A 25972-nucleotide genomic window follows, 5' to 3' on the forward strand; every position below is an offset into this window, starting at 1 on the left:
CTGTCTCACAGCACCTGCCTGGTGAGAGAAGACATGGGTTCTATTCCCACTCAGTCTATGTGGAGTTTGCATGTTCTGTCTGTCTGTCTGTCTGTCTGTCTGTCTGTCTGTCTGTGTGGGTTTCCTCTTGGTGCTCTGGTTTCCTCCTGCAGTCCAAAGACAGGCTGTTCAGGTTCCCCCCCTAGTGTGTGTGAGTGACACAGAGAGAGTGTGTTCCACTGATGTATGGATGAGTGACCCATTGTAAGTAGTGTATCTAGCAGTGTAAATCACCTTGGTGTATAAGGTTTGTGGGCTAGTAACATTACATAGTATTCATGATTGTAAGTTGCTTTGGAGAAAAGTGTCTGCTAAGTGAATAAATTTATATATGCGTGGAAAGAGAAGGCTCTACACATAGCTGTGAAGCTGTTCCAGCAGTGAGCAGACAGTCCTTTTGGCCCTAATGCATCATAGAGCACATTTGATGTGAAGTGAATGGTGTGCAGTCGCGGTCACCTGGTCTCCTATCCAGTGCTTTAGTTCAATGTCTATCATGAAATTCAGTTGAGCACTTTTCTCAGAGCTGGTGCTGGGGGTTTTGGTGTCCCTGGGCAAGAATCAGTACTGCATCTTTACACTTCTGTCTCTAAATAAACAAAAAAATAAATGCATCTATGAGGACAGTTGGTAGTGTAGGGGTTAGAGCTACTGCCTTTAGACCCAAAGGTTGCAGGTTTGATCCCCACCTCTGGCTGTAGTTCACTTGAGCAAGGTACTTACCCTCAATTGCTTTAGTAAAATTACCCAGCTGTATAAAGGGGTAAATAATTGTAAGCAGATAATAATCATGACCTTAACATTATAAGGTGCTTTGGAGAAAAGCATCAGTCAGATGAGTAAATATACACATGATAAAAAACTTACATATTATTTAATTTATGCATACAGCTCAATATGAAGTGAAAACAAAAATGTAGTCTATAATTATTTTCATAAAATTTTTTATGATAACACATACAATATGTGAACATTTGCACAGAAAGCACATTAATGATTGAAAATGAAACATTTTCAAAACTGATGCTGGTTAAGGGAAAAGTTATAATACGCTATTAATATTTTCTGTTTCGAACAAATGTCACAAAATCATCATTTTCAAAGATATAATAAATATTTCACGTTTAGATCATAGTAGGGCGGCTCATCTTTTTCAGTTTTATAGTAAAACTGTTTCTTTATTACCAAGCAATGGTTTGTGATTTTTTGTAATATTTATTTTCGGTGTTATTAACAAAATTTCGTGCCTCTGGGCGATTGCTTATGTTCCCCCGATCGCAAAATGGGCCCTCGGTAACCCCCTCCTCCCCTCCTTTCCCCTTCCCCCCTTTCCCCCTTTACCCCCCTCACCCCCTCCCTCAACCCCCCTCTTCCCCCTCTTTCCCCCCTCTCTTCCCCCTCTTCACCCCTCACCCTTCTCTTCCCCCCTCACCCCCCCTTCCCCCTTTTACCCCCCTCTTCCCCCCCCCTTCTCCCCTCACCCCCCCTTCCCCTCTCATCCCCCTTCCCCTCTCATCCCCCTTCATCTCCCTCACCCCCCTCTTTCCCTCTCTTCCCCCTCCGTTTCACGTACCCCCTCCCCCCCTTCCCCCTTTTACCCCCCTCTTCCCCCCCCTTCTCCTCTTCCCCCCTCATCCCCCCTCATCCCCCCCTTCCCTTCTCTTCCCCCCTCATCCCCCCCTTCCCTCTCTTCCCCCCCCTTCTCCCCTCACCCCCCCTTCCCCTCTCATCCCCCTTCATCCCCCTCACCCCCCTCTTTCCCTCTCTTCCCCCTCCGTTTCACGTACCCCCTCCCCCCCGTCCTCCGCACCTCGGCGCTGCGCAGCGACCCGCCTCGTGACACGCAGACACGCCCCTCTCTCCAGCGGAGTCCACGTGCCGGTGGAGTCACATGATCTTCTTTCCGGGATTCCGCGTCTGGACCAAAACAGCTGGGCGTTCGCCGAGGGAACGACATGGGGAATTTGTAATAAAGTGTTCATAGATTTGCTCGGAAAGGGAAGAGGAGACGAGCGAAAGGGACGCAGCCCTTCGCAGTAATTGGCGCTTTCGGTACAGTAACAGTGCGAACGAACGGACGGACGGACTTACGGACGGACGGACGGACGGACGACGTGAGGGATCAGTTCCGCTTTCGATCTTGTCGGACAGTAGTAGTTAGTCACCGCTGCCAGGCCTTATTACCTCCCTCTTCATCCCTCACATCCATCCGCTCCTCTTGTCACTTGGTTGCCTTTTTTGTCGCACCGACTCTGCTCTCTCTCTCTCTCTCTGCGTCACACGCGTCGTCGAGCCGAACAGGTTACTGTGGAAACAGCTGTACGAGCCTCGTCGTACACAAGTTACTGTGTTATTACATAGTCAGTAATATTTTTTATTATTGCGATGTCGGCCTACACCAGTTTTCCGGAGCCGACCGACGACAACAACCCGTTCAAGGTGATTATTTTTATTTTATTTTTTTTTGGTGTGTGCTTGAAAGCTGCGTGTGTGGAATTGTGGTGTAACAGGTCACATGATGATGATGGACAGTTGTGCAGAGGGAGATGAAAATTAATGTACTCAATACATAAATGTGCGGTATTGTTAACATTGATTGTCATTCATTGTGGGAAGCTGCATATCATCATGCCATATGCTTATGATTATTGTGCGTAAAGACACACACCATCCATTTGGGCACAATCCTTTGTGTTGGACTCAGTGGGGGTTCCTGTTGCCATATGTGGATATTAAATATTGTACTACCTGGTGTTGAACACAGTGCAGATGTGCCCTTCCGTCTCCTAGGCTTCCATTGGTGCTTCCGCATTTGATGAAATTCCCTCAGTTGGCTGGTTTGTGTTTAATTCTGAGGTCTGCCCTGTGGATCGTGGTGGTGTTGTGATCTTTGTTTTGCTGCACTGGTGACGGTGATGTGTGTGCGCGCATGCTGTTGTTTCAGGACCCAGCGGTGACCCAGCACAGAAGCAACACTGAGTATGCAACACTGGACCTGTACAACCCATTTGATGATAAGCCTGGGGTAAGATTATTCTGGGAAACTTGTACCAAAGTTCTCCACCCCCAAATCTGCGGTAATATGGCACACGGAGGTCTACGCACTCCTTACTAACCCACTGCTGTTGCTTGTGTCGGCAGCCCCCACCCCCATACTCTGCCACCACCACTTCTGCTCCTCCCGTTCTGACTCAGGCTCCGCCTACTCGAACCACACCCACCGAGCCCCGCAACTATGGCTCCTACAACACGCAGGTGAGTCGAGCATTGCTTTGATTCTTCATCGGTTTCTGTAAGCATTATTGTGATTATAGATCCTGTTAGATTTGTAATTAAGAATTAAGTGTGGAAAACTGGAGTGGATGGAAGTTTTTTTTTATTGACGTCAAGCAGTAATAAAGTCTGTTTTAAAATAATGCATATAAAAATGTGCCCTTTTCACCGTCTCCTTTCACTTTGTTGTCCTGCTTTATACGTACCAGGAGGTGCTGTGTTACTTTGCATGTAATCTCTGTGCTTCAGGCGCCAAGGGGAATGTAGGAAAGTATATTATAAAAGGTTTCTGTAGATGTTTTAGATGCAGAAAGAAAATCCAGGATATAGCTATGAAATACCTGACTAACCCTTCCCTTCTTGTTCCCTCCGAGGGTGTTTTTTGGGTAACTGGTTCACTGAAAGTAGAAATGTGTGCCATTTTTGCTGTGCGACGGAGAAATTTTACATGCATTTACATGTACATTTATTCATTTAGCAGATGCTTTTCTCCAAAGCGACATACATCTCATAGAAAATACGTTTTGTTCATTAAATTAGGAGAAAGAGAGACTTAGATGCAGACATGTGATTTGTAAGTGCAGTTAGTTTGTTTCTTTCCATCATCGGTTCATATGATGGACCGTTTATCTGAATATCGACGATTTCTAATCACCTTCTAGCAGTAATTTTGAGATGTACAGGAGTAGCTGTGTAAAGGTTTATCCGGGCATCATCTTAAAGTTGTAGTGCATGAACATTTACATGTTACGTGAACTTAGATCATGGGTGAAGTGAGTCTCGAAGAGGTGAGTTTTAAGACCCTTTATAAATGTGGCCAGAGATTCAGCAGTTCTGAGTGAGAGGGGGGAGGTCGTTCCACCACAACGGAGGCAGAACCAAGAACCTCCGTGCTTTACCTTTCGTGCGTGGGACCACCGAAGCAGGCAGATGTGGAAGGGCATAGCAGTCTGGTTGGCACGTTGCAAATGATCAAGTCTTGTAGATATCTAGGAGCTGTTCTATTTATGCATTTGTGGCCATAACCAGGGTGAGGGTCTGTCTTTTACAAGACTGAATGGTAACACATGTAATTAAGCGAAAAGAAACTTTGGAAATGTTTGTATCTCCAAAAATTAGTTTTTCGGCTCTTTATAACGTCAGGTACAAGGAGACTTCCTTTTATTTCCACCTCCCGTTTGTCTCTGGTTTCCAGTCCTCGGTGAACGCCGCTACAGCAGACCTGCTGAAGAAGCAGGAGGAGCTGGAAAGGAAAGCGCAGGAGCTGGAGAAGAGAGAGAGGGAGCTGAATTCCCATGCCCTTGGCCCTGGAGCATGTGAGTGGAACACATTTGAACATGCTGCTGGTGTGGTATGTCCAGCGGAAGGGAAACGCGGAGTACGGCATGTGTAAAAGTGGCCTCGTGAAGCTCGCTGATATGTCAGATGAACGCGGTTGTCTTTCCTGGATTCAGTGCCAAAGTTCGGCAATCTGCTCCATGTATTTCAATTATTTTGTCCTTTTTACCCGCAGCACGGCAGAAGAACTGGCCCCCACTGCCGTCTTTCTGCCCCGTGGGGCCCTGCTTCTACCAGGACATTGCAGTGGAGATCAGTCAGCAGTTCCAACACACAGTCACCATCATGTATTACTTCTGGATCGGTGAGTGTCTGTCAAGGCACATGGGACAACATGTCCATACTAACAAAACCCAGAGTGACAGTTAGTTCAATGTCAGAGGTACTGTCTGTCTTTAAAACAATAGGCAGTGTGTAGCTTCAATATGTCGTACCACAGACATGTTGCTCAACGATGGGGATACGTTCTGAGAAAGGCGTCGTTAGGCGATTTCATCACTGTGCGAACATCGTAGAGTGTACTTATACGCACCTAGATGGTGTAGCCTCGATCGTAGCATGTACTTATACAGCTCGTAGTGTAGTGGTTAGAGCTGCTGCCTTTGGACCCAAAGGTTGCAGGTTCCAGCCTCACCTCTGGCTGTAGTACCCTTGAGCAAGGTACTTACTTATTTACTCCAGTAAAATTACCCAGCTGTGTAAATAGGTAAATAATTATAACCTTAACATTGTAAGTCGCTGTGGAGAAAAGCGTCAGCTAAATGAATAAATGTAAATGTAGATGGTGTAGCCTCGATCATAGAGTGTACTTATACACACCTAGCTGGTGTAGCCTCGATGCAGTCGAGAAGCGGTAAACATGAGATTTGACACTGCTGCTGGTGTAACACAGCATACTGTTTTACAGTAAGCTTTTTATAAGTAGAAAGAGTACACTGTAAAATAACAAAAGTACAGTATAGTAAATGCATAAAGCGATAACAGAGGTATCATTATCAAATATTCGGTACTGTACATAACCGTATGTGCTATACTTGTATACGGCTGGCAGCGGTTTGTTTACAGCAGCATCACCACGAACACGTGCGTAACGTTGTGCTACGACGTTACGAAGGCTACGATGTCGCTAGTCGATAAGAATTTTTCAGTTCCATTATCTTATGGGACCACTGTCGTACATGCGGTCAATTATTAAGCGGCACATGACTGCCTGTCTAGGTTACAGTTTTTAAACACTTCCCAATGCATCTCTTTCTGTCTTTCTCCCTCGTTTCTCTGTTCCCGTTACACATCCTTCTCCCTCGTGATTTCCACCCCAGCCTCGGCTGCTGCCCTGTTCTACAACTTGATTTGTTGCCTGGCTCACTTCTGCGTGGACACGACGACCGGAGTGGGGCTGGGCTTGGCCATCCTCTGGGTGATCCTCTTCACACCCTGCTCCTTCGTCTGTTGGTTCAGGCCCGTGTACAAGGCTTTCAGGTGTGCGTTGTCAAACGTTTACATTTATTCATTTCACAGACGCTTTTCTCCAAAGCTACATATATCTCACACTAAAAAATACACCAGAGGGCTGGAGAAACGGAGGCAAAGACTATAATTGCTGTCATTTTTGTGGTCCAGTTGGGGTCCAGCTTACAAACTTTTGAATAATGAACCCAAACTGCCAATGATTTAATATTTTTTTTTTTTTTTCATACGGCTTCTGTTTGTGCTTGAAGGCAAATAGGATATAATTTAGATGGGTTTTTTTTTGTAATTGTTATCGTGATTTATTATTATTAAGCTTGCATGGAATATTACTGACTTTTGTGAGATGTGTGGGATAAAAGGAAGGATCGAGAAGCTGCAGGTGAGCACCAACACCTTGGTCTAGCTGTTTACTGAGCTTCCGTGTTTACACCATGTTGTAAATACTCCTGCCAGGGCACTCATAACATGCAGGTGTATGCAGGAGGTATTCCGGCTCAGCAGAGGGAGGGATTGTCTTCCCTCTCGTCATCCGTGATGTTCACGATGGAAGAGAAGCATTTAGAAAAAACTGCTGCTGCCCCCACCCAACAGAGCTTTCCGAGTTGCTTTCTGACTGTTGCTTTTACATTTATTAATTTAGCAAACCCTTTTCTCCGAAGTGCAGTACAACTCGGAGTAAACAAAAGTGTATCGACAACTGAGAGATACCGATGCCAACATGCAGGTCACAAAGTTCAGTTGGTCTCCAGAGCATGTCAAACAAGTAGCTGTATCACAGTCCACTTATGAAAATTTCAAGTAATAAATCAGCTCTTTCGCCCAGTGATTTTTTTTTTTTTTTTTTTTTTTCTTTCTTCTTCTTCAAAGTCAGGGATCAACTGTATTTGCGCATATATTGACTGAAGAGATACACACTCATTAAAATTGCCCTTTCTTTAGTTATAAATGTAGAAAGTCACTTTGTTCTCCCTTGATTTATCTCTTCTAGGAGTGACAGTTCTTTCAACTTCTTTGCGTTCTTCTTCATCTTCTTCGCACAAGTGGTGCTGTATGTCCTGATGACCGTTGGTATTCCGGGCTGGGGTTTCAGGTACGGTATCGGAGCAGATGCAGTGGTCGCAGCAGCTTTCACCCTCCCCGTTTGGTCTCACACGCTCTCTCCCTGCCTCTCATCACATGTCCTTCACCCTAGTGGATGGATATGTGGCCTGACTGCCCTGAAAAGTAATAAGGCAGTGGGGGTGATGATGCTGCTGTGCGCCATCCTTTTCACCGCCCAAGCTGTCATGGGCGTCATCATGTTGAAGAAGGTAACTTTTAAGATCACGGGGCTTATTTCACATCACTATTCAAGTGGCTTCTACCTGGAAGTGTCCACCGTGTTGAATTCTCCTTATCCCCCACCCTACAGGTTCACTCCCTGTACAGGCAGACGGGTGCCAGTTTCCAGAAGGCTCAGGCAGAGTTCGCCACGGGGGTGATGTCCAACTCGGCAGTGCGTCAAGCCGCAGCCAATGCCACTGCTTCTGCTGCCCAGGGGGCTTTCGCAGGGAGGCAATAGGAGGTCCTGACAGGGCCAGACAGGGGCAGCAGGAGAGAGGACTGCTGGTAGAGGTGACGATTCTAAAAGAGTTGCATCCAAAGTCGGTTCTAAGGACTGGATGGTCCAGTTAGAAGGGATGGGTTTAATTATATAGGTTGGTAATATTTGAATTTTGGAATAAATGTCCTGGAGAAAGCTGTCAAAGCTTTTATTTATACTTTTGCATGACTGTTGGTTTTGTATGTTGAAAAGTTAAAAGTAGGCACAGATTGAGGCAGCACAACGTACCCGGATGACGACCAACAGTATCACTGTGGAAAAGAGTGGTTTATTTAACCTGGAGGTAGCGGTTTTGTTGCTGGGAATGTAGGAAATTTTTATAAGGAAGACCTTAATTGCACATTTTAGGCAGATTTCAGAAATTGCTGAGATTATCCATGAGGAGTTGACGGAATGTAACGATTAACTTAAGTCTGAGTGGTTCATTTATCTGTGGCCTATGCTGTCATGTTGCTAGTGAACTAACACATTTTGTAACTGTAAATGAAATGCTTATTTACAAGACTTTCTGGTGCCAAAATTATTACTAGACCAATATTAAGCACTTGTGTTTTTGATATTTTCATTTGAAGCATGGTCAGTGTCATTTTTATCTTAATAAATTCATATGCCTTGCACTACCACTTACCTCTAGTCTGTTTTTCTTTCTTTAAACTTTTTTTTTTTTTTAAGTTATACTTATTTTCAGCTTTATGAACAGAACTTAGGGGGGCGCAGTGGGTTGGACCAGGTCCTGCTCTCCGGTGGGTCTGGGGTTCGAGTCCCGCTGGGGATGCCTTGTGATGGACTGATGTCCCTTCCTGGGTGTATCCCCTCCCCCTCTGGCCTTATGCCCTGTGTTGCTGAGTTCTAGGCTCCGGCTCCCTGCGACCCTGTATGGGACAAGCGGTTCAGACGGTGTGTGTGTGAGATGTGAGAGTAGTATGGAGAAAAATGAAGGCTGTTTCAATATTAATCTTAAAATTCACTGAAAATTTGCTTGGTTAGTAGGGTCACCTGTAGAAAAGCTTTCTAGTGTAGTGAATGTGACAATGAGAGAGAAACTCTGTGGGTGGGTGTGAGATTGCCATGTGTTGCTTTGGCATCCCATCCAAGGTGTCCCCTCCCCCATAACCTAAGTTACTTCCAGGCTGGGTTCTAGACCCAGTGACCCTGCATTGAACAATCAGTTAGTAAACTAATAAATGGTCAAACAAAAAAGTGAATCCAGTAATATTTAATTTTATTATAATAATATAGGATCAAATTATGGTAATGATACATAACGACAGCAATAATAAATTGTACAAATTAAATAGAGAAGAAAGCGGCTCGAGCGCTCTTCGGCCCGGGGAGCCGCTTCGGGCTCACGTGACCAGCACCCGCGTTGTCATGGCAGCGTAACGACGCCGACGAGTGAGTTTAACAGTGGAGGTTAAGAACGTGGTTTTTGAAAATGCTTTTGGTGTGAAAGAGTAGGAGTTGTTCTGGTACAGCGAAAAGGAGGAAGCCGCAGGTGAGGTGTCTCGGTGGAAAGTCGGTGCTCGACGCGTTCTCGGTCTTTCCATCGCTGGGCACGCGCCCTAGAATAAAAATGATTCCGAACATCGCCGCTCGGTTGTGCGTTGGCTGCGAACGTGTAAATAAATGTTACCACAGGAGACCCTTCGCTTCGAACCGAGGTGAGAATGAAGAAGAGAGCAGAAAGGAGCCCGAAAGAGAAGGCAGATAGAGGAGCGTTTGGGGTGGAAGAGGAGCTTGTGGCGACGGGTATCAGTCTCTTTTATAACTGCTTTAAAATTGTGTGTGTGTGTGTGGTGGTGGGGCGGGGGGTGGTTCCAGACCGCAATAATCTCGCCTGATCATGTATTCTCGTTGTGTGCTCGAGGGCGCCCCTGGGGGTCGGGGCCGGTACTGAACTGTGAGTGTAATGCAGCCCTTGAAGGGACTGTACTGTATCGACGGGCCTGCAGGGTAATCTCTGCTTCCTTGCGACTCTCTCTCTCCCACAAGTGACAGGATGAGTCGTAATACTTTCTTTTTTTAACTTTTATTAAAGTTTGATTAATCTTTGGGGATAGGGGAGCACGATGGCGCAGCGGGTTTGGCCGGGTCCTGCTCTCTGGTGGGTCTGGGGTTCGAGTCCCGCTTTGGGGTGCCTTGTGATGGACTGGCATCCTGTCCTGGGTGTGTCCCCTCCAGCCTTGTGCCCATGTTGCTGGGTTAGGCTCTGGTTTGCCACGACCCTGCTTGGGATAAGCGGCTTTGGCCAGTGTGTGTGTGTGTGTGTAATCTTTGGAGGGGGGGGGGGAGTCTTCATTATTATTCCAGAGTCCTGTTTGCTCACTCGGAACTCAGCGTGTCTTCTCTCTCTCGCTGGCGGGGCCATGAGGACTAATTCCTGAAGACATAGCTGCTGTGCTAACTATCGGTAAGACACCTTCATCAGTCCGAAAGACGCAAAATCACAGGCGTCGCTCTGGATTCCTCTGGAAATCGCGTTCATGGTGTGATTGCAAAGAGCTCGAACCCGTTGCATCCAGATGAGTACCAGTGCTGTGGCAGCCTGGAGGTGGACTTCCCAGAGGCCTGTGCTCTGCTGGGAATGTTAAGGATTCCAGCAGTGACCCCCCGACACCGAGGTAAAATGCGATGCGCCATCAGAGCATGAAAAGATACACAACTTTCATCATAATAATTTGCATTTCAGAATATATTTTTTTATTTGTTGATGAAAACTACAGATTTCAGCAGTTGTTGTAGTGGTTAGAGCTGCTGCCTTTAAACCTCAAGGTTGCAGGTTTGAATCCTGCTGCCAGCTGTAGTACCCTAAAGCAAGGTACTTATCCTAAATTGCTCCAGTAAAACTATCCAGCTGTATAAAGTGGAAAATAATCGTAACTCAACAATGTGAGTTACTTTGAAGAAAAGTGTCGAATAAATATAAATATACTGATTTGAGAAACAAGTTTGCATTCTGTAAGTTTTTCAGTGTATAAGAGCCCCTTTTTGTGCTCTCTCTTAAACTGCCAATATCCTCGCATTACCTGAATTCCTATTTTGTTCCACACAATGTTACCACCAACTTGTGCAACACCTGGTTTCTTGTATCTCGGATAAAAGCAGTGTGCCTTTACCGTAAAATCAAAATTTCGCACGTTACATAGATTCGCCTCTGTTGTTAGGCAGCGCGGCTTGCGGTGCTTCACCTTTTAATACCCTGTATAAAACTGTGACTTGAACCTTGACCTTTCAGCCTCAGAGGGGCGCCAGTCGAAGACTGTACGTGGTGCAGTCAGGACAAGCTGCTGTCCGGAGCCTTGTCTTGAGGTGGACTTGGAGACGGAAGATCCCCGCAGTGTGAGGGAGGTCCGGGTGTTTGGTGAGAACAAAACGTTCAGTCGATTTAAATCGAGTACAGCACCCTGTTCCGGCATGATTCCTCAAAGGAACATTGGGTGCAAGATTTGTCGTTTGACACACAGACTGGCCGAAGCCGCTTATCCCAAGCAGGGTCGTGGTGAGCGGGAGCCTAGCCCAGCAACACAGGGCGTAAGGCTTGAGGGGGAGGGGACACACCCAGGACGGGACGCCAGTCCATCACAAGGCACCCCAAGCGGGACTCGAACCCCAGACCTACCAGTGAGCAGGACCCAGCCAAGCCTGCTGTGCCACCGCACCCCCCTCTGATTTGTCATTTTATTAGTCACCAATACCTATAAACACTGAAAGAGCTGTAAACACTGTGGGAATGAGTTGACTTAATGTGATCCAACACTCCTCTGCTGCTTGGCTACGTTTTCCAGCCATCTGACAGCTGAACACAGAAACGCAAGTTATGCTCGCTCGGCATCAAATGCACAATTTAAGCAAATACAATAAAAAAGAAACAAAGGCAAAAAATGGTTATATCTTTAAATTCATAATTCCCCTGTTCGTAGTGCAAGTACCCAGCCTATATCTGGAACAACCTTACAACAAACCTAAACTTGCATTAAAATTCAGCCTGACGCTTTTAAACTTTGCTATTTGCTTTTACACAGTACTATTGTACTGTATATATAATATGATTTATATAATAATAATAATAATAATAATAATAATAATAAAGTTTTGTACTAAAATTGTCCATATTTTCTATTTACATTGTCATTCAGAAACAATGTGTGTTCAAGAACAAAAAGGCCTGTTCACTGTTAAATTGAACAAAATGTACATTGACAGGGTGGAAACTGAACAAGTTAATCATGCAAGCTCTACGGAAGACCCTGCCATCGTTGGGCAGCCTACAGAAGTTGCAGTGAGTACTGAGGTGGGGGGTGGAATATGAGGTGAATGACTAGAGGGAAAGGGGGTGCAGTGCCGTACTGGCGCAGAGGGCTTGGCCAGGTCCTGCTCTCTGGCAGGTCTGGGGTTTGAGTCCCACCTGGGGTGCCTTGTGATGGACTGGCGTCCCATCCTGGGTGTGTCTCCTTCCACTCCAGCCTTGCGCCCTGTGCTGCTGGGTTAGGCTCTGGTTTGCCCTGATCCTGCTTGGGACAAGTGGTTTCAGTGTGTGTGTGACTAGAGGGAATATAGGGGGTAATAAAGGAGATGAGGGAATGGGCAATAAAGAGATAATGAGATGGACTGACAGTGTGGTAGCAGATGTTGAGTCTGTCTAAGGCTCCTATTACAGAAGTCACTTTGAATAATCTTTTCAATGTTTGTCTTGTTTGTGCAGTCTGTGGAGAGCTGGTTTAACGGAGCAAATGCTGAGGTCTCTGAAGATCACCGCCTCTCTGTGCCTCAACCTCAGGTAGATGGCAGAGGGAAGCAGAAGGTCCCATCAATCCTGCTCACGTTTCTGAAGTTACTCTGAACACTGGTGTACAGATTGATGTCTGACTGTCTCAAAACCACAAACACCCCTGCCCTTTATTGCAGTGACTTTTTCAACGATAAATTACCTTGATCCCCTAGTGTTGTTATTTTTTTTCCCCATCATCATCACCATGGTAACGTTTTGAGCCGTAAGTAGAACTCACTGTAAAGCAAACTGAGTGATCAAATAGGAGTCAAAGTTAAAATGTAATTTCAGACTTTAAAGTCAGGTGAGCTGAGTTGTACGTTGCTTTGGAGAGAAGGATTTGCTGAATGAATGAAATTAGATGCGAACAGAGTTTCAGCAAAGTGTAATTATAGCTAATTCTCGCTAATCAGGAAATAAAACAGTAAATCACCTTTAAGTGAAGTCCCTTTTTCTTACGGAGGTGATATCTATGTGCAAATTAAATATATCTTTCAGTAGTTAGTCAGGGGGTGTGACGGTGCAGTGGGTTGAAGTGGGTCCTGCTCTCCGGTGGGTCTGGGGTTCGAGTCCCACTTGGGGTGCCTTGCAATGGACTGGCATCCCATCCTGGGTGTGTCCCCTCCCCCTCCAACCTTATGCCCTGTGTTGCCGGGTTGGGCTCCGACTCTCCACGACGCCATATGGGACAAGTGGTTCAGACTGTGTGTGTGTGTGTGTGTGTGTGTGTGTGTTTAGTCATATTAATTATATGTACTCATCACTGTGCCCCCTTCCCTACATCTCTGTGACAGGACGGTGGTCTTAGAAGGAACTCCCCTTCCAGATCAGGACTTCCACATCCTCATCGGCGAGAACAGCGCGTGCGTCTCTTTCACACCCACACACACCGAACACGTGATGGAAGCGACACCGAACTTCATGTCGGTGAACGCTGTGCCTCCTCACCCGACAGGCTCACTGAGCTGTCCCTGCGGAACAACCACATTGGGGAGTTGGGGGCTCGCCTCATCGGCGCTGCCCTGTCCACACCACGCACAGCCAACAGGAGCCTGCTCTCCCTCAACCTGTCCTTCAACCACATCGGGGATGCGGGGGCCAAACACATTGCGCAGGTACACACATACGGTACGTTTACCTGAGACAGGCTGTACACAGCAATGGAACTCAGCAGGGTGCTCTTCATCCCACGTGTTCCTTCCTTTCACAGGGACTCCGATTGAATCGCACCTTGTTGTGCCTTTCCCTGGCGTACAACGGAATCGGAGATGCCGGGGCAGCGGATCTGGCACAGGTACGCATTCGCACTCCTGGTCTGTCTGGATGCGTTTTCCCTGTACGCCCTTTGCTCCAAAATCGACGGAAATTTCGTTGTCCGTCCCCGTTTTGGACGTCACCAGTCGTTCCTGTACGGTCTGGATCTGCTGAAAGTTCCCTCCGCCTCCTCCTAGTCCTGGTACCGTAGTGGTTAGAGCTGCTGTCTCGTGATCCGAAGGTTGTGGGGTCGATCCCCCCTCGAGGTGTGATACCCTTGAGTAAGGTACTCGCCCTAAGCTGGTCTAGTTAAAATTACCCAGCTGTACAAATGGGTAAATAACTGTAAGTACCTGAACATTGTAAGTTGCCATGGCGAAAAGCATCAACTAAATGAAGAACTGCAATCTTGGAACTAAGTCAATAAACCTTCCTTAATAATGAAGAAGTGGTTTTATTAAAGATCTATTGCCTTATATATTATGTACAGGTGATACGAGGCTTCGCCACCCCGTGTCTTTGAACTTTGTAGGTGATATTTTCCATGAAACAACTTCAGTCTTAAAAATGAGTTTAGTTTTCAGTTATAAAACTATAAAGTTTTAATTGCATTAAAAATTATTTTTAAATTCAAATTTAATTTTCCCTTTTTTATTATCTGTATCTATATTCATATTTATTTATTTATTTATTTATTTATTTATTTATGACTTGCAGTAGTAGAGATACTACAGTACATCACTCATCTAAACACGACTGGAACACACACACACACACACTCTCTCTCACACTACGGGCAAATTAGTCACAAAATTAACTTTAAACGCATGTCTTTGAACTTTGGGAGGGAACCAGTACAGTGTTCATTATTTACATTTGCAGTGTAACATTACACAATGCACCATGACTACTACTGTTATAATAATACTAATAATGATGATAACAATGATAATGATAATAATGATGATAATTATAATAATAATAACAACAACAACTATTGCTGTGTATTCCACTTTATGCTCTCTATGTGTCCTCCAAAGGTGCTTGGGCCCTTCGCACTGACTCATGAGGAAGTTGTAGAGAGGAGGAAGCAGCTGAGCAAGAGAGAGTTGTTGGTGAGAAGCCAATATGCTGCTACTTACGGACAAACTGTTGCCAGCGTAACTTGGGAAGCACATTATCTTTTTGTGACTTTTGGAAACTTAGACATCAGAGTACATACACAAATTATTATTATTATTTTTTTTAAATCAGATATACCTCATTCCATATAGATAGACTAAATTTTTAACACAGACGTACAGTGCTGCTTGATAGTATATGAACCTTGTGAGGATGCTCACTATTCTTGTGTAAAATATTAAAATAAGCCCATAAAACCTAAATGTCAAATCTAAAAATAAACGTATAAAATGAACAAATGACTGCGATTTATACCCCTGAATTCTACTTACCTACTTGGTTTAACCAATACAACCTGGGCTTCACTTATTTTTGGACCTGCTGCACTTCCGTGTTCCTACTACACACGATTTCCTCTACAGTAACGTGAAATTGGTCATTACACACCTATTATATCAAATGAGAGACTGCTGCTTATTAAATCACCATTTCGTGGTAAAACTAAGGGACACAAGGGCTTTTAAGGAGCACCGTAGTATGAAGAGCCTCAGTTGGATGAGTGCATAGAGAGCATGAAGAGACGCTACAATGACAGAATGAGGTAAGGTGAGCATGGTAAGAGAGGCGGCAGTTCTCATTACCTGAGTTTTTCCTCAAGGGCCGAGTTCTGTCCTGCGAACCCCATCCCCGACAGCAGCCCACACAGGCGCAGACCGCAGACTCCAAGAACCATCACCCGCTGTCTGTCCCGAGCAGCTCCTCCCTGGATCACAGTTTGAACAAGGCCTCAAAGAGCACCGCGAAGAAGAAGGTAAGTCACTAACGCACCTGGCCTCTCTCCACCAATGGTACTGTAAAATTAATCTGGTCACCTCACAGAAATCCTCTTTCTAATAGCGAGTTTATGTCTCACTGACAGGTTGAAAATATGCATGATGAAATGCTGATCAGCTCACATGAGCTGTGAAGTAGTAAGAACGTGCAAATCAGTTACACTGGGTCGTCATGTTGCGCATGTTCAAGTTACAAATTTTTTAGGATGCAAACATTGTTCATTCGTTTGTATGTGATTTTCTTTTCTTATCTAGGGTAACGCAGTGGTGCATCGAATGGCGCTGCTGCCTTACAGCACCTGGGCAGTGCAAGAGGGCGTGGGTTCAATCCCCACTCAGCCTGTGTGGAGTTTGCATGTTCTCGTGCTTGTCTTTGCGGGCTTCCTCTGGATACTCGGGTTTCCTCCCACTGTCCGAAGAAATAGAGTTCAGGTGAACTGGTGACCCTAATTGCCCTCAGTGTGTGGATGGGCGAGTGATTGTGCGTGACTGGTGTCTCATAAGGGTGAATCCCCCTCAGCCTATTGGTTCCCGATTACCACGGCCCTGCGTGGGACCAGCAGTTATTGAAAATGGATGGTTGTTCCTATCTATTTTAAAAATTTGTTTGTTGCAGATATAGGCATTAGTGGGCAGCAAAACACCGTGCATTTATTTATTTAGCAGATGCTTTTCTCCAAAATGACTTCCAATGAACTCTGTGTAGTGTTATCAGCCCACACACCTTATTCACCAAGGTGACTTACACTGCTAGATACACTACTTACAATGGGCCACTCATCCATACATCAGTGGAACACACACACACTCTCTGTGTGTCTCACACACTATGGGTGAACTTGGACAGCATGTCTTTGGACTGTGGAAGGAAACCAGAGCACCCAAAGACTTCCACTGCTAGATACACTACTTACACTGGGTCACTCATCCATACATCAGTGGAACACACACACACACACACACTCTCTCACTCACACACTACAGGTGAACCTGAACAACATGTCTTGGGACTGTGGGAGGAAACCAGAGCACCCCAAGGAAACCCACACAGACATGGGGAGAACATGCAAACTCCACACAGACTGAGCAGGGATCGAACCCACATCAGCAGCACCACTTGCTGTGCTACCATACCACCCAGCAAACCCCTTCCTAACTGTGCGAATTTTGGAGGGGTTCAGTTCCACTGGCTTTCACTGCAGATCACCACACCCTGGTTGTCAGTAGCAAATGATGCAGTTTTCAGTTTACAAGCAATAATTGGCACTGAACAGGAGTTTGTAGAGGCATAATATTTTTCTTCAGAAATTTTAATTTGGTTTTTATTTTAAGGTAGCTTAAAGTTAAGAAAAATGTTACAGCAAAAGAGACACATAGTCAGTATTTAAGGTCGGACACTTTTTAATATGTTCTCCTCTATCCTCTTACACCCCACCTTACTTCCCTTTTCTACTCCATCTTTTCATTCTCATTTTCCACTTCATATGCAGGAGGAACACAGCGCAATGAAAAGGAATTTTCGGCAATAACATTTTTATTTGCCAAGGCTGCTAAGGACTGAAGACTCTAAAGCTTTTTTTCAGTTCAATTCTTATTTATTCCATTCTAATTCATATTTTTTTATTTATTTACTTGGTTGTTTGTATCAAGTGTTCTTTATGCTGCTGCTCTTGTGAGGGTTGCCACACAGAATTTCAATGTATTATACACAGTGACAAAGTATCTTATCTTATCTTATCTTATCTTATGTCATTTTACAGTTTACTTGAATTCTGCTTGAATTTACTAAAAGGTAACAAAATAATTCATGTGATGGACTTATGTATCCCTGTCTCCCACCCTGTGTTTCCAGCAAAGGCCCAGAAACACAGCAACCCTGGTTTGCATGAGTGGTTGATGAAAATGGAATTGAGAAAAATGTTTTTTTAAAAAAAAAAAATTAATTTTAGCTTTGAAATTTTTTATAGGACCAAACCTGAACAAATGGAGTGAATAAATTGATGCAGTGGGTGGCTGTAGAAACAAATTGAGTTACAGTCAGACTTCTGGTCCCAATTTCTTTTTATGTTGAAAACCCAGTGTGTGCTGTTTTCAGTAGTGCAGTCCAGAGGATGGCGTATACCTGAAGGTAAAAATCTCAGGGGCTCACTCATCCCGGTACACTTGATAGTACTGTCTCTTTGCAGGATATACCGAAAAAAGATGAAAAACAGGCAGCCAGTCAAGGAGTAGCGGCTGTGGGAAAGAAAGAAGAGACTAAACTTACTAAAAAAGGTAATTCACCTTTTAAATGGATCTAAGTAACAGAATAACCAGTAACAGCATTAGTATGCTGTCAACACTGTACGTGTGCCTGTGTTTGTTCAATTTAATATCTTACTTGACATAAAAACAGTGGATTATTATTTTTTTTTCTCTCAGACTCCATTCATTTTCTGCTAGACAAAAAGATCAAATTGAATATAAAAAGCAGCAAAAACAGAATACAGTTAGAAAGGGGGGCGAGCACTTTTTCACAGCACCATATGTATTATGGGGGGGTGCCGTGGCGTAGCGGGTTTGGCCGGGTCCTGCCCTCTGGCAGGTCTGGTGTTTGAGTCCTGCTTGGGGTGCCTTGCAATGGATTGGCGTCCCATCCTGGGTGTGTCCCCTCCCCCTCTGGCCCTGCATCCTGTGTTACTGGATAGGCTCCGGTTCGCCACGACCCCGCTTGGGACAAGCGGTTTCCAACTGCATGTGCATGTGCGTCTTATTAATTCATTCAGCCAACACTCCAAAAAAGACTTATAGTGTTATACTACTTGCAATTATTTACTCATTTATACAGCTGGGTGATTTTTTTACTGCATCAATTCAGGGCAAATACCTTGATTAGTGGTACCAAAGTATGATGTGGGACGCAAACCTGCATCCTTTGAGTCCTCACAAAAATAACTTATGAAGCATGAACTCAGTAAGGTGAATCATTGTAACACATCGGGTTCTTCCGAGGAGCAGAAGTGTGGACAGAGTCAAGGGACGTGCAGAGATTCTGCTTTTATTCGTGCTGTTTTGGTTGAGTGATAACGATGAAGGCCTTGACATGGCGAAGGCGTGGGAATGTACCCCAGGATTAATTTTCAGGATTTGCTGAACATTAATTTTAGGGAAACTCTGAACAAAGAAGTTCACTATCGCTACCATTAAACTTTGCTGAGATGTATGCCACTTTGGACAAAAGTGTCTGCTAAATGAATAAATTTAAATTTAAATGTCAATGTGAAGTTCTCACTTCGGAAAATGATTTCTGCACTGTCTTCACACTACTCTTTCTCAGTTCCTGACACCAAAGCAGCCAGGGGCAAAGGGATGAAACCAGAAAGCAAGGAGAGGCTACCCCTTGTATCGGAACAAGAGGTAAGATTACTCATGATATTTAAAAATTAAAAAAAAAACAGTATGTGTGATATTGGAATACAGTCGTCCCCTGAGATACATTCTGTTTGCGAGAACTTGGGGTTACAAATGGCTTCATTTAATTCCCCTACTTCAATCTGCCAGACATTTTTATTTGTGAGGCTCCCAGCCTTCTTTACGTTTATAGCTTGACTCATACTCAACCTCCGTTAACCCTTATTTGTTACCATCACCTGTTATAATCGCATTAATTATGGTCCTCAACCAGTACTCATGGCCCCGGTTTGGACTGTCCAAATCATGCCGATTAGTTCACGGAATGTGAATTCATGCACTTTGTTTTCAGTGATTTCACTTGTCTTCAGGTTCTGTTCTTTTTGTTTTGTTCTTTGTATTAAAAGCTTGAAATAAAGCACAAGCGCAGTACCATATGTACGTGAGCTTTAAGTGTACAGCATTGCAAAGTAATTCACACACACTGTCTAAACCGCTTGTCCCATACGGGGTCGCGGGGAACCAGAGTCTAACCCGGCAACACAGGGCGTAAGGCTGGAGGGGACACACCCAGGATGGGACGCCAGTCCATCACAAGGCACCCCAAGCGGGACTCGAACCCCAGACCCACAGGAGAGCAGGGCCCGGTCCAACCCACTGCACCCCCTCTATTAACTTAACTATTCAATCACCTCTGTCCATTTTAATGGGATATGTTGCTATTTCAGCATAAATGGGTGTAAATTTTGCACTCAGGAACGCATCAAAATCCTAATAATCAGCATGGCAATGATGTGCTTGATTTACAAGACTTGAACTTAGGAAGGATCTTTCAGGAGCAAATAACCTTTGTAAGGCGGGGGGACGACTGCATACGTACATTGGAGAGCAATTTTGTTGTAATCTTGAACATAATTCTGAATCTGCTACATGATGTTTGTAAGGTTTACATTGAAATCATCTCAGTGTTTGAACAAACTTATTGTAGAAAACACTTGACTGGCTTATGGCAGTGAAACGAACCCTGTGCTGTGCACACACTGCATGGCTGTGTCTCTTTTGCAGGAGAAGGCCGGTATCACAGTGAGTAAGGTACGGTACTGCTTTGTCTACATACTGCCACAGAAAGGCTGTGATTCTACTGGAACACGAATGTCGAAGTTTAATCACCATCGTAAATATAACAGCAAAGCTATTTCTAAGGGTTTAAGATTTTCAGAAACAAATGACCTTTGTAAGTTGGGGGGAGACAGTATGTCCATAGTATTTACTGTAAACCTGAACATTCGTTTGGAATCACCTGCAAGACGAAATGGTGTACAGACAAACCTCTACTTACGTAAATTCGACTTGCGTAAATCCGGATTTCCGTAAAAAATTCCCGGCACGCGCATTATTTACGGATCGCGCTTTCATTTCATGCAAAACATCTGAAATACGTTAAGCGAAAGTCGGCGTAGCCAGACGAGGCAGGAAGCTGCATCTTCCCAGTTCCCATGAGTTTTGAGCCCTTAACACATCTACTCTCGTTTGTGTAGAGCTTTTTTTCCCCCCATATTTTCCCCCCTTCTCATTGTTCACAATGACTGGTGGTAAATGTGCTCTTGAAGGAAAACGAGAAGCGTCTCGCAAGTGTACGGCAATCGATTTGGAGATGAAATCGAAAATAATGAGGAAGTATGAAGGTGGACAAAGATTATGGTCTATAGCACGGGAACCAAGTTTAGCCGTATCGACTATAAATACGATAGTGAAAGATGCTGCAAGTATAAAGGAGCACGTGAAAGGAACAGCTAGCATGGAAACAGCAATAATAACGAAGAAACGTCAGGGTGCAATAAGTGAGGTGGAAAAATTCTTAATGTTATTATGATAAATGGTGGGGGAGAAGGGGGAATCTGATATACGTAACTTTCGACTTACGTAACGGGTTAAAGAACGGTCTATTTGCGCAAGTCGAGGGGTGTCTGTATTTGAGTTTTATATTGAAATCATCTCAGTGTTTGAATTTATTGCAGCGAAACAAACGCTGTTCACACACACTGTAAGACTGTCTCTTTTGCAGGAGAAGGCCGGTATTACAGTGAGTAAGGTACAGTACTGCTTCGCTTCATCTTCATACTGCCACATTTATGCTTCCGGGATGCTATATGTGTGAAAGGCTGCTCTGTTTGTCTCTCTTTCCCATGTTCCTTGAACCTTCACCTCACGAAGCATCTCTCGTTCTTCGCTCATTCGTCTATCTAGAAAGTAAAGCACGTTTTTGAAGCATAATCTACTACACCAGTTATTCCATTATATGTTTGTATGAGAATCATATGCTCTATTACCCCTGTATTAAGGAACCGTATCTGTCTTCCTTCTGTCTTTGCTTTCTGCTTCACTGGTCACATGTTCTCTCTTTTTTTTTGATAATATGACAAGATTACCTCACTGGGGTTACATGCTTGTTTTACCATTTTGTAGTAAAATTATTTGCATTTCCTTTTAAGATTAGGTAGACTCACTCACTTTCTGAACCGCTTGTCCCATACGGGGTCGCGGGGAACCGAAGCCTAACCCGGCAACTCAGGGCGTAAGGCTGGAGGGGGAGGGGGACACACCCAGGACGGGACGCCAGTCCGTCGCAAGGCACCCCAAGGGGGACTCGAACCCCAGACCCACCGGAGAGCAAGACCCAGGCCAACCCACCGCGCCCCTTGCCAATTAGGTAGACTGTTAAGCTAATTATAAGTATGAGGATTTCAACATGCTGAAATGCTCTTAAAGTGAAGAAGAGTCCTCAACGTATCTGAAACTCATCCTTACTGCAGGGATTTTAGTTTTTTATTTTTAGTAAGTTTGCAAGGGATTCTAAAAATTAGTTTTTTTGGCATTGAGGGGTCCTGCATGCCACCTGATGGTGAAAAATCAGTTCGATACGTTTTGAAATAAGTGCACAGCACTACAAAGTGTTGAAAAATGTGGGGGGGTCTGGATACTTTCCGAAGGCACTGTAGTATGTTAGGGTGCCTACCGTTATTTACCCATTTCTACAGCCGGACAATTTTTTACTGGAGCAATTTAGGGTAAATACCTTGCTCAGGGATTCTGCAGGTGAGGTTCAAACCGGTGACCCTCAGTTTTAACAGCAGCAGTTCCAACAACTACGGTATCAGCTGCCCCATACTGAAATAATAGAAATATATATTGAAATGCCCTTGTGCGACAATTTAAGGTTAATATAGATAACTTGCTTTTTGTGAACATAGCTCTGAAACCATGCAGTTTTTTGTCTTGACATGCTATCTTATATTGAAAAGAGAAAAACATTAATATTATTTTAAAATAACTGATGCCATGATGAACTTTAAACCCAGTGGAAATAATATTTTTTGTAATTGTCTTATCATATTGGTATGTTACTATATACAGAAAGTTAAATGGTCATGGAAGAGTCCCACCTTACTTGGAAATATGGTTTAAATTACATGTAAAGCCCTGTTTCCAAGTCATTTCCGAGCTGTAGAAATATGAAAGTGAAACGTACTTTATCGTTGTTTACACCGTTCCATTTCTTTATAATGTGTATTTGTGTAATATGTACCCCTGGTTTTGTTATTTTACTTTTTGATATGCTTGTGGAACACTAAAGGTAGTCTTGTTTCTGTTGTTTTTTGTTATATTTTTTGATGTTTTTAAAAAAAAAAAAAAACATTTATTGGACAATTTTCTCCAAAGCGACTTACAGTGTTAAGGTTACAGTTATTTACCCATTTGTACAGCTGGGTCATTTTTACTGGAGCAATTCAGGGTAAGTACCTTGCTCAAGGGTATGATAGCCAGAGATGGGGATCAAACCTGTTGGATCCAAAGGCAGCAGCTTTAACCACTACACTACAAGCGCACACACACAAAAGGTGGCACTCTTACCACTATGCTATCCAGCGTGCGTGCGTGCGTGCATGCGACGCACTGGGTTGGACCGGGTCCTGCTCTCTGGTGGGTCTGGAGTTTGAATCCTACTTGGGGTGCCATGTGATGGACTGGCGTCCAGTCCGGGGTGTGTCTCTCTCTAGCCTTAGGCCCTGTGTTGCTGGGTTAGGCTCCGGTTCCCCGCGACCCCGTATGGGACAAGCGGTTCAGAAAATGTATGTGTGTATATATACATACACACACCCATATATATGCTGGACCCCTGTTTGGATGGTGCAGGTTGTGTTCTGTATGTATGTGTGTGTATTCATTGTTGCCACTTGAGATTTGATATTGCCGTGACCCAGTAAAAACTGCATGTGTCATTAGCAGTCGGCTGAGACCCCAGAGGCAGCGAGCCCTCTGCTGGAGCCAGGGGTGCAGCATGTCGGAGGCAAAGTCTTACTCCCCGGGAACAACGTCCTCGCTTCCCTTAACCTATCAGGTCATTGCGCTACTGGAAGAGTCCAGCAGAACCTTCGGTTTGAAACTCGAGTCCTCAGAGTGCTCATAAGCAGCTCTCACGTAGAGAAGCCACCATTCGCCTGTCTTTCATATACCCCAGAATGACACTGTTCACACTGCAGGTAACGCGCTGACGGAGCGCTCACTGTGCCCGTTCCTCGCGGCGCTGGAACGGCAAGCAGAGGGGAGAGGCCTGCTGCGACTCAACCTCTCTGTGAGTCTCTCTTTTCATATCTCCTGTTTTCTCTGCTCCACCTCCTGTTTTAACCCAGTTTCTGTCCTACTAGACCTGCTGCTGCGTCTGGATTTTACTGTACCAGGGTATGGCAGTGGGTCTTAACCACAGTTCTTTTGCACCCAGTCGAATGCTGTTTTTTTGTTATATCTGGCAGTGTCACACGCAGGCTTGGATCTGTGTATATTTTTACATGTGGATGAGAGAAAATTAGGTTTGGCCTAAGAAAATGGTTAAAACTGGGTCAATCAAATGTTTACTGATCCAAACATCCTTTAATCGTTGGGTGGGTATGAACTGTTTTCAGTTTTAAATAATCACATTGTAAGGGAGAAAATTGAGATTAAGTAATGCGAATTTAACGCAATAGAAAGTGCTCAACTGACATGTTTGCTTGCTTGGTTTGTGTTTTTTAACTGTATAGTGTGCATTCTGAGAATAATTCTATAAATCATAAGACAGTGTCTGCGTACAAGAGCAGTATACCCAGGGTTATGCAGAGTCCAGGATTGAGCACTAGTGCTGTATATGACCAGACTGCAATTTCATTTCTGTTAAAAAGAGTTTGGGCTTCATGTGGGGCACTTATATGTAATTTTTTTTTCCACTCAACAGATTGCCATGTTCATAAAGATCAAACACAGATGTCTGAATACAATGAAATCTAGACACATCAAGTGTACGCTGCATGTAAACCAAGGTTCTCCATAAGTGTCTGATTTAGTGGTGTAGATTATCAATAAAGAGGGGACATGGTGGTGTAGCGGGCTTGACTGGGTCCTGCTCTCTGGTGGGTCTGGGGTCCGAGTCCTGCTTGGGGTGCCTTGTGATGGAGTGGCGTCCCGTCCTGGGTGTGTCCCATCCCCCTCCAGCCTTGCGCCCTGTGTTGCCGGGTTAGGCTCTGGTTCTCCGCAACTCTGCTCGGGACAAGTGGTTTCAGACAATGTGTGTGTGATTATCAATAATGCAGTATATGTAATTACCCTATGCATTATCATTACTGGGAGCACTACAGTATACTCAACTAATAACTACTGTTGTGTGTTTCTTATTGTTCATTCTCACTGCAAAACTTTTTTTTTTCCCCCCTTCCAGAGAAATTGTTTTCCTCTCCACTGTGAGGCATTTCTGAAGCTGCAGGAATTAATGGCTCTCAGAGATCCACTCAACAGAAGCGTACCTGGACCAGCGGAAGAGGAGCCTGGGCAGATAGCATCGTCCCCATAGATTTACACCCAAAAACATGCGTGTGCTCCCACACACAGTCTTGCTAAAGCGGTTACAGAAAGAAAACTGCAGTTACTGCAGTGTTATGATTTGTCCAATTACACATTTTCCATAGACACACACACTGAAGCCGCTTGTCCTGAGCAGGGTCATGGCGAATCAAAGCCTGACCCGACAACCCAGGGCGCAAGGCTGGAGGGGGAGGGGACACACCCAGGACGGGACACCAGTCCATCGCAAGGCACCCCAAGCAGGACTCGAACCCCAGACCCACCAGAGAGGAGGACCTGGCCAAACCCGCCCCTCCCCCTCTCCCACCCTACACCCCTACATATTTTTCAGTTAATGTTTAAACTGCGTTTTCTTTATGTATTGTCGAAATGCTCTGTTGTGGAACAAACTTGACCAGTGTTTCCAGGCCCAGCTATCCGATGTCAAAGTGTACATGTGGGAGTGCCTTCATTTAACTCTCTTCCGTAGTGTTTACAGCTCATATCTAGTGTCCATGAGTTTTTGATGTTAGATGTATGTAATAACAGGTTACTTTGGCATTTAAATGTTTATTGTGTAGATTTCTGGAGACACTACACTTCTGAGGGCAGTTTTTGCCAAAGATCCTTTGTAATGTTACAGCACCTTCTTTATACCTGTAAGTATTACCTTTTTGTCACCCTCTTGTCATTTTTCAGTATCTCACGTTTAATGTTTTAGTATTTTCTGAATCCAGTGAGGTGCAGCAGGTTTGACCGGTGCTTGCTGTGTGGTGGGTCTGGGGTTTGAGCCCTGGTTGGGGTGCCTTGCGGTAAACTGACGTCCTGTCCTGTGTTTTTCCACCTCCCCCTTGCGCCCTGTATTGAGGGTAAACTCCTGCTTGCAAGAAGTGGTTGTTGATGTTGGTTGGTTGGTTGGTTGAAACCGTTGAAGTCACTTTTGCCGTGAACCATTCTGAACAGCTCCTTGCAGTCAGCTGGGTTTCAATGGACATTGGACGTTGATTGCTG

At 44.6% G+C, this 25972-nt stretch overlaps 2 protein-coding genes and 1 long non-coding RNA gene across 6 annotated transcripts; 2 read left to right on the forward strand and 1 right to left on the reverse strand.

Annotated features, from left to right (window-relative positions):
- Nucleotides 1-115: 115 nt before the first annotated feature.
- Nucleotides 116-1885, reverse strand: LOC114909379 (uncharacterized). The gene is made up of 3 exons (XR_003797264.1): nt 1850-1885; nt 499-628; nt 116-146 (listed from the first exon to the last, which is right to left on the reverse strand). It is a non-coding gene; the product is annotated as an uncharacterized LOC114909379 (long non-coding RNA).
- Nucleotides 1886-1938: 53 nt separating this feature from the next.
- Nucleotides 1939-8335, forward strand: scamp3 (secretory carrier membrane protein 3). Its single transcript, XM_018747729.2, has 9 exons — nt 1939-2478; nt 2984-3064; nt 3181-3294; nt 4508-4628; nt 4826-4954; nt 5970-6129; nt 7109-7210; nt 7313-7430; nt 7532-8335. The coding sequence occupies exons 1-9, from the start codon at nt 2425-2427 to the stop codon at nt 7679-7681; spliced, it is 1029 nt and encodes a 342-aa protein (XP_018603245.1). The 5' UTR covers nt 1939-2424; the 3' UTR covers nt 7682-8335.
- A 756-nt stretch (nt 8336-9091) lies between these two features.
- Nucleotides 9092-25213, forward strand: lrrc71 (leucine rich repeat containing 71). Of its 4 annotated transcripts, none has more exons than XM_018747736.2 (19): nt 9092-9218; nt 9362-9472; nt 10095-10133; nt 10246-10344; nt 10959-11084; nt 11927-12002; nt 12426-12500; nt 13286-13354; nt 13447-13606; nt 13702-13785; nt 14786-14860; nt 15526-15678; nt 17887-17974; nt 19017-19096; nt 20156-20182; nt 21156-21182; nt 23375-23489; nt 23632-23723; nt 24840-25213. In XM_018747736.2, the coding sequence occupies exons 2-19, from the start codon at nt 9391-9393 to the stop codon at nt 24969-24971; spliced, it is 1599 nt and encodes a 532-aa protein (XP_018603252.2). In that variant the 5' UTR covers nt 9092-9218; nt 9362-9390; the 3' UTR covers nt 24972-25213. The 4 variants fall into 4 exon arrangements, with proteins under 4 accessions (XP_018603252.2, XP_018603253.2, XP_018603254.2 ...); XM_018747737.2 differs by having other exon boundaries at nt 23378-23489; XM_018747738.2 differs by lacking the exon at nt 14786-14860.
- Nucleotides 25214-25972: the final 759 nt, after the last annotated feature.

This window comes from Scleropages formosus, chromosome 23, assembly GCF_900964775.1.
Source record: "Scleropages formosus chromosome 23, fSclFor1.1, whole genome shotgun sequence".
NCBI classification, from domain to species: domain Eukaryota; kingdom Metazoa; phylum Chordata; class Actinopteri; order Osteoglossiformes; family Osteoglossidae; genus Scleropages; species Scleropages formosus.

What these genes read in the sequence shown, in the direction of transcription:
- scamp3 (XM_018747729.2), top strand. Translation starts at nt 2,425, where the DNA reads ATGTCGGCCTACACCAGTTTTCCGGAGCCGACCGACGACAACAACCCG. An exon ending in TGCCCTTGGCCCTGGAGCAT is followed by an intron (nt 4,629 to 4,825) that starts GTGAGTGGAACA and finishes TTTTACCCGCAG; the next exon opens with CACGGCAGAAGAACTGGCCC. An exon ending in GCGTCATCATGTTGAAGAAG is followed by an intron (nt 7,431 to 7,531) that starts GTAACTTTTAAG and finishes CCCACCCTACAG; the next exon opens with GTTCACTCCCTGTACAGGCA.
- lrrc71 (XM_018747736.2), top strand. Translation starts at nt 9,391, where the DNA reads ATGAAGAAGAGAGCAGAAAGGAGCCCGAAAGAGAAGGCAGATAGAGGA. An exon ending in CCGGTATCACAGTGAGTAAG is followed by an intron (nt 20,183 to 21,155) that starts GTACGGTACTGC and finishes TCTCTTTTGCAG; the next exon opens with GAGAAGGCCGGTATTACAGT. An exon ending in CGCTTCCCTTAACCTATCAG is followed by an intron (nt 23,490 to 23,631) that starts GTCATTGCGCTA and finishes TTCACACTGCAG; the next exon opens with GTAACGCGCTGACGGAGCGC.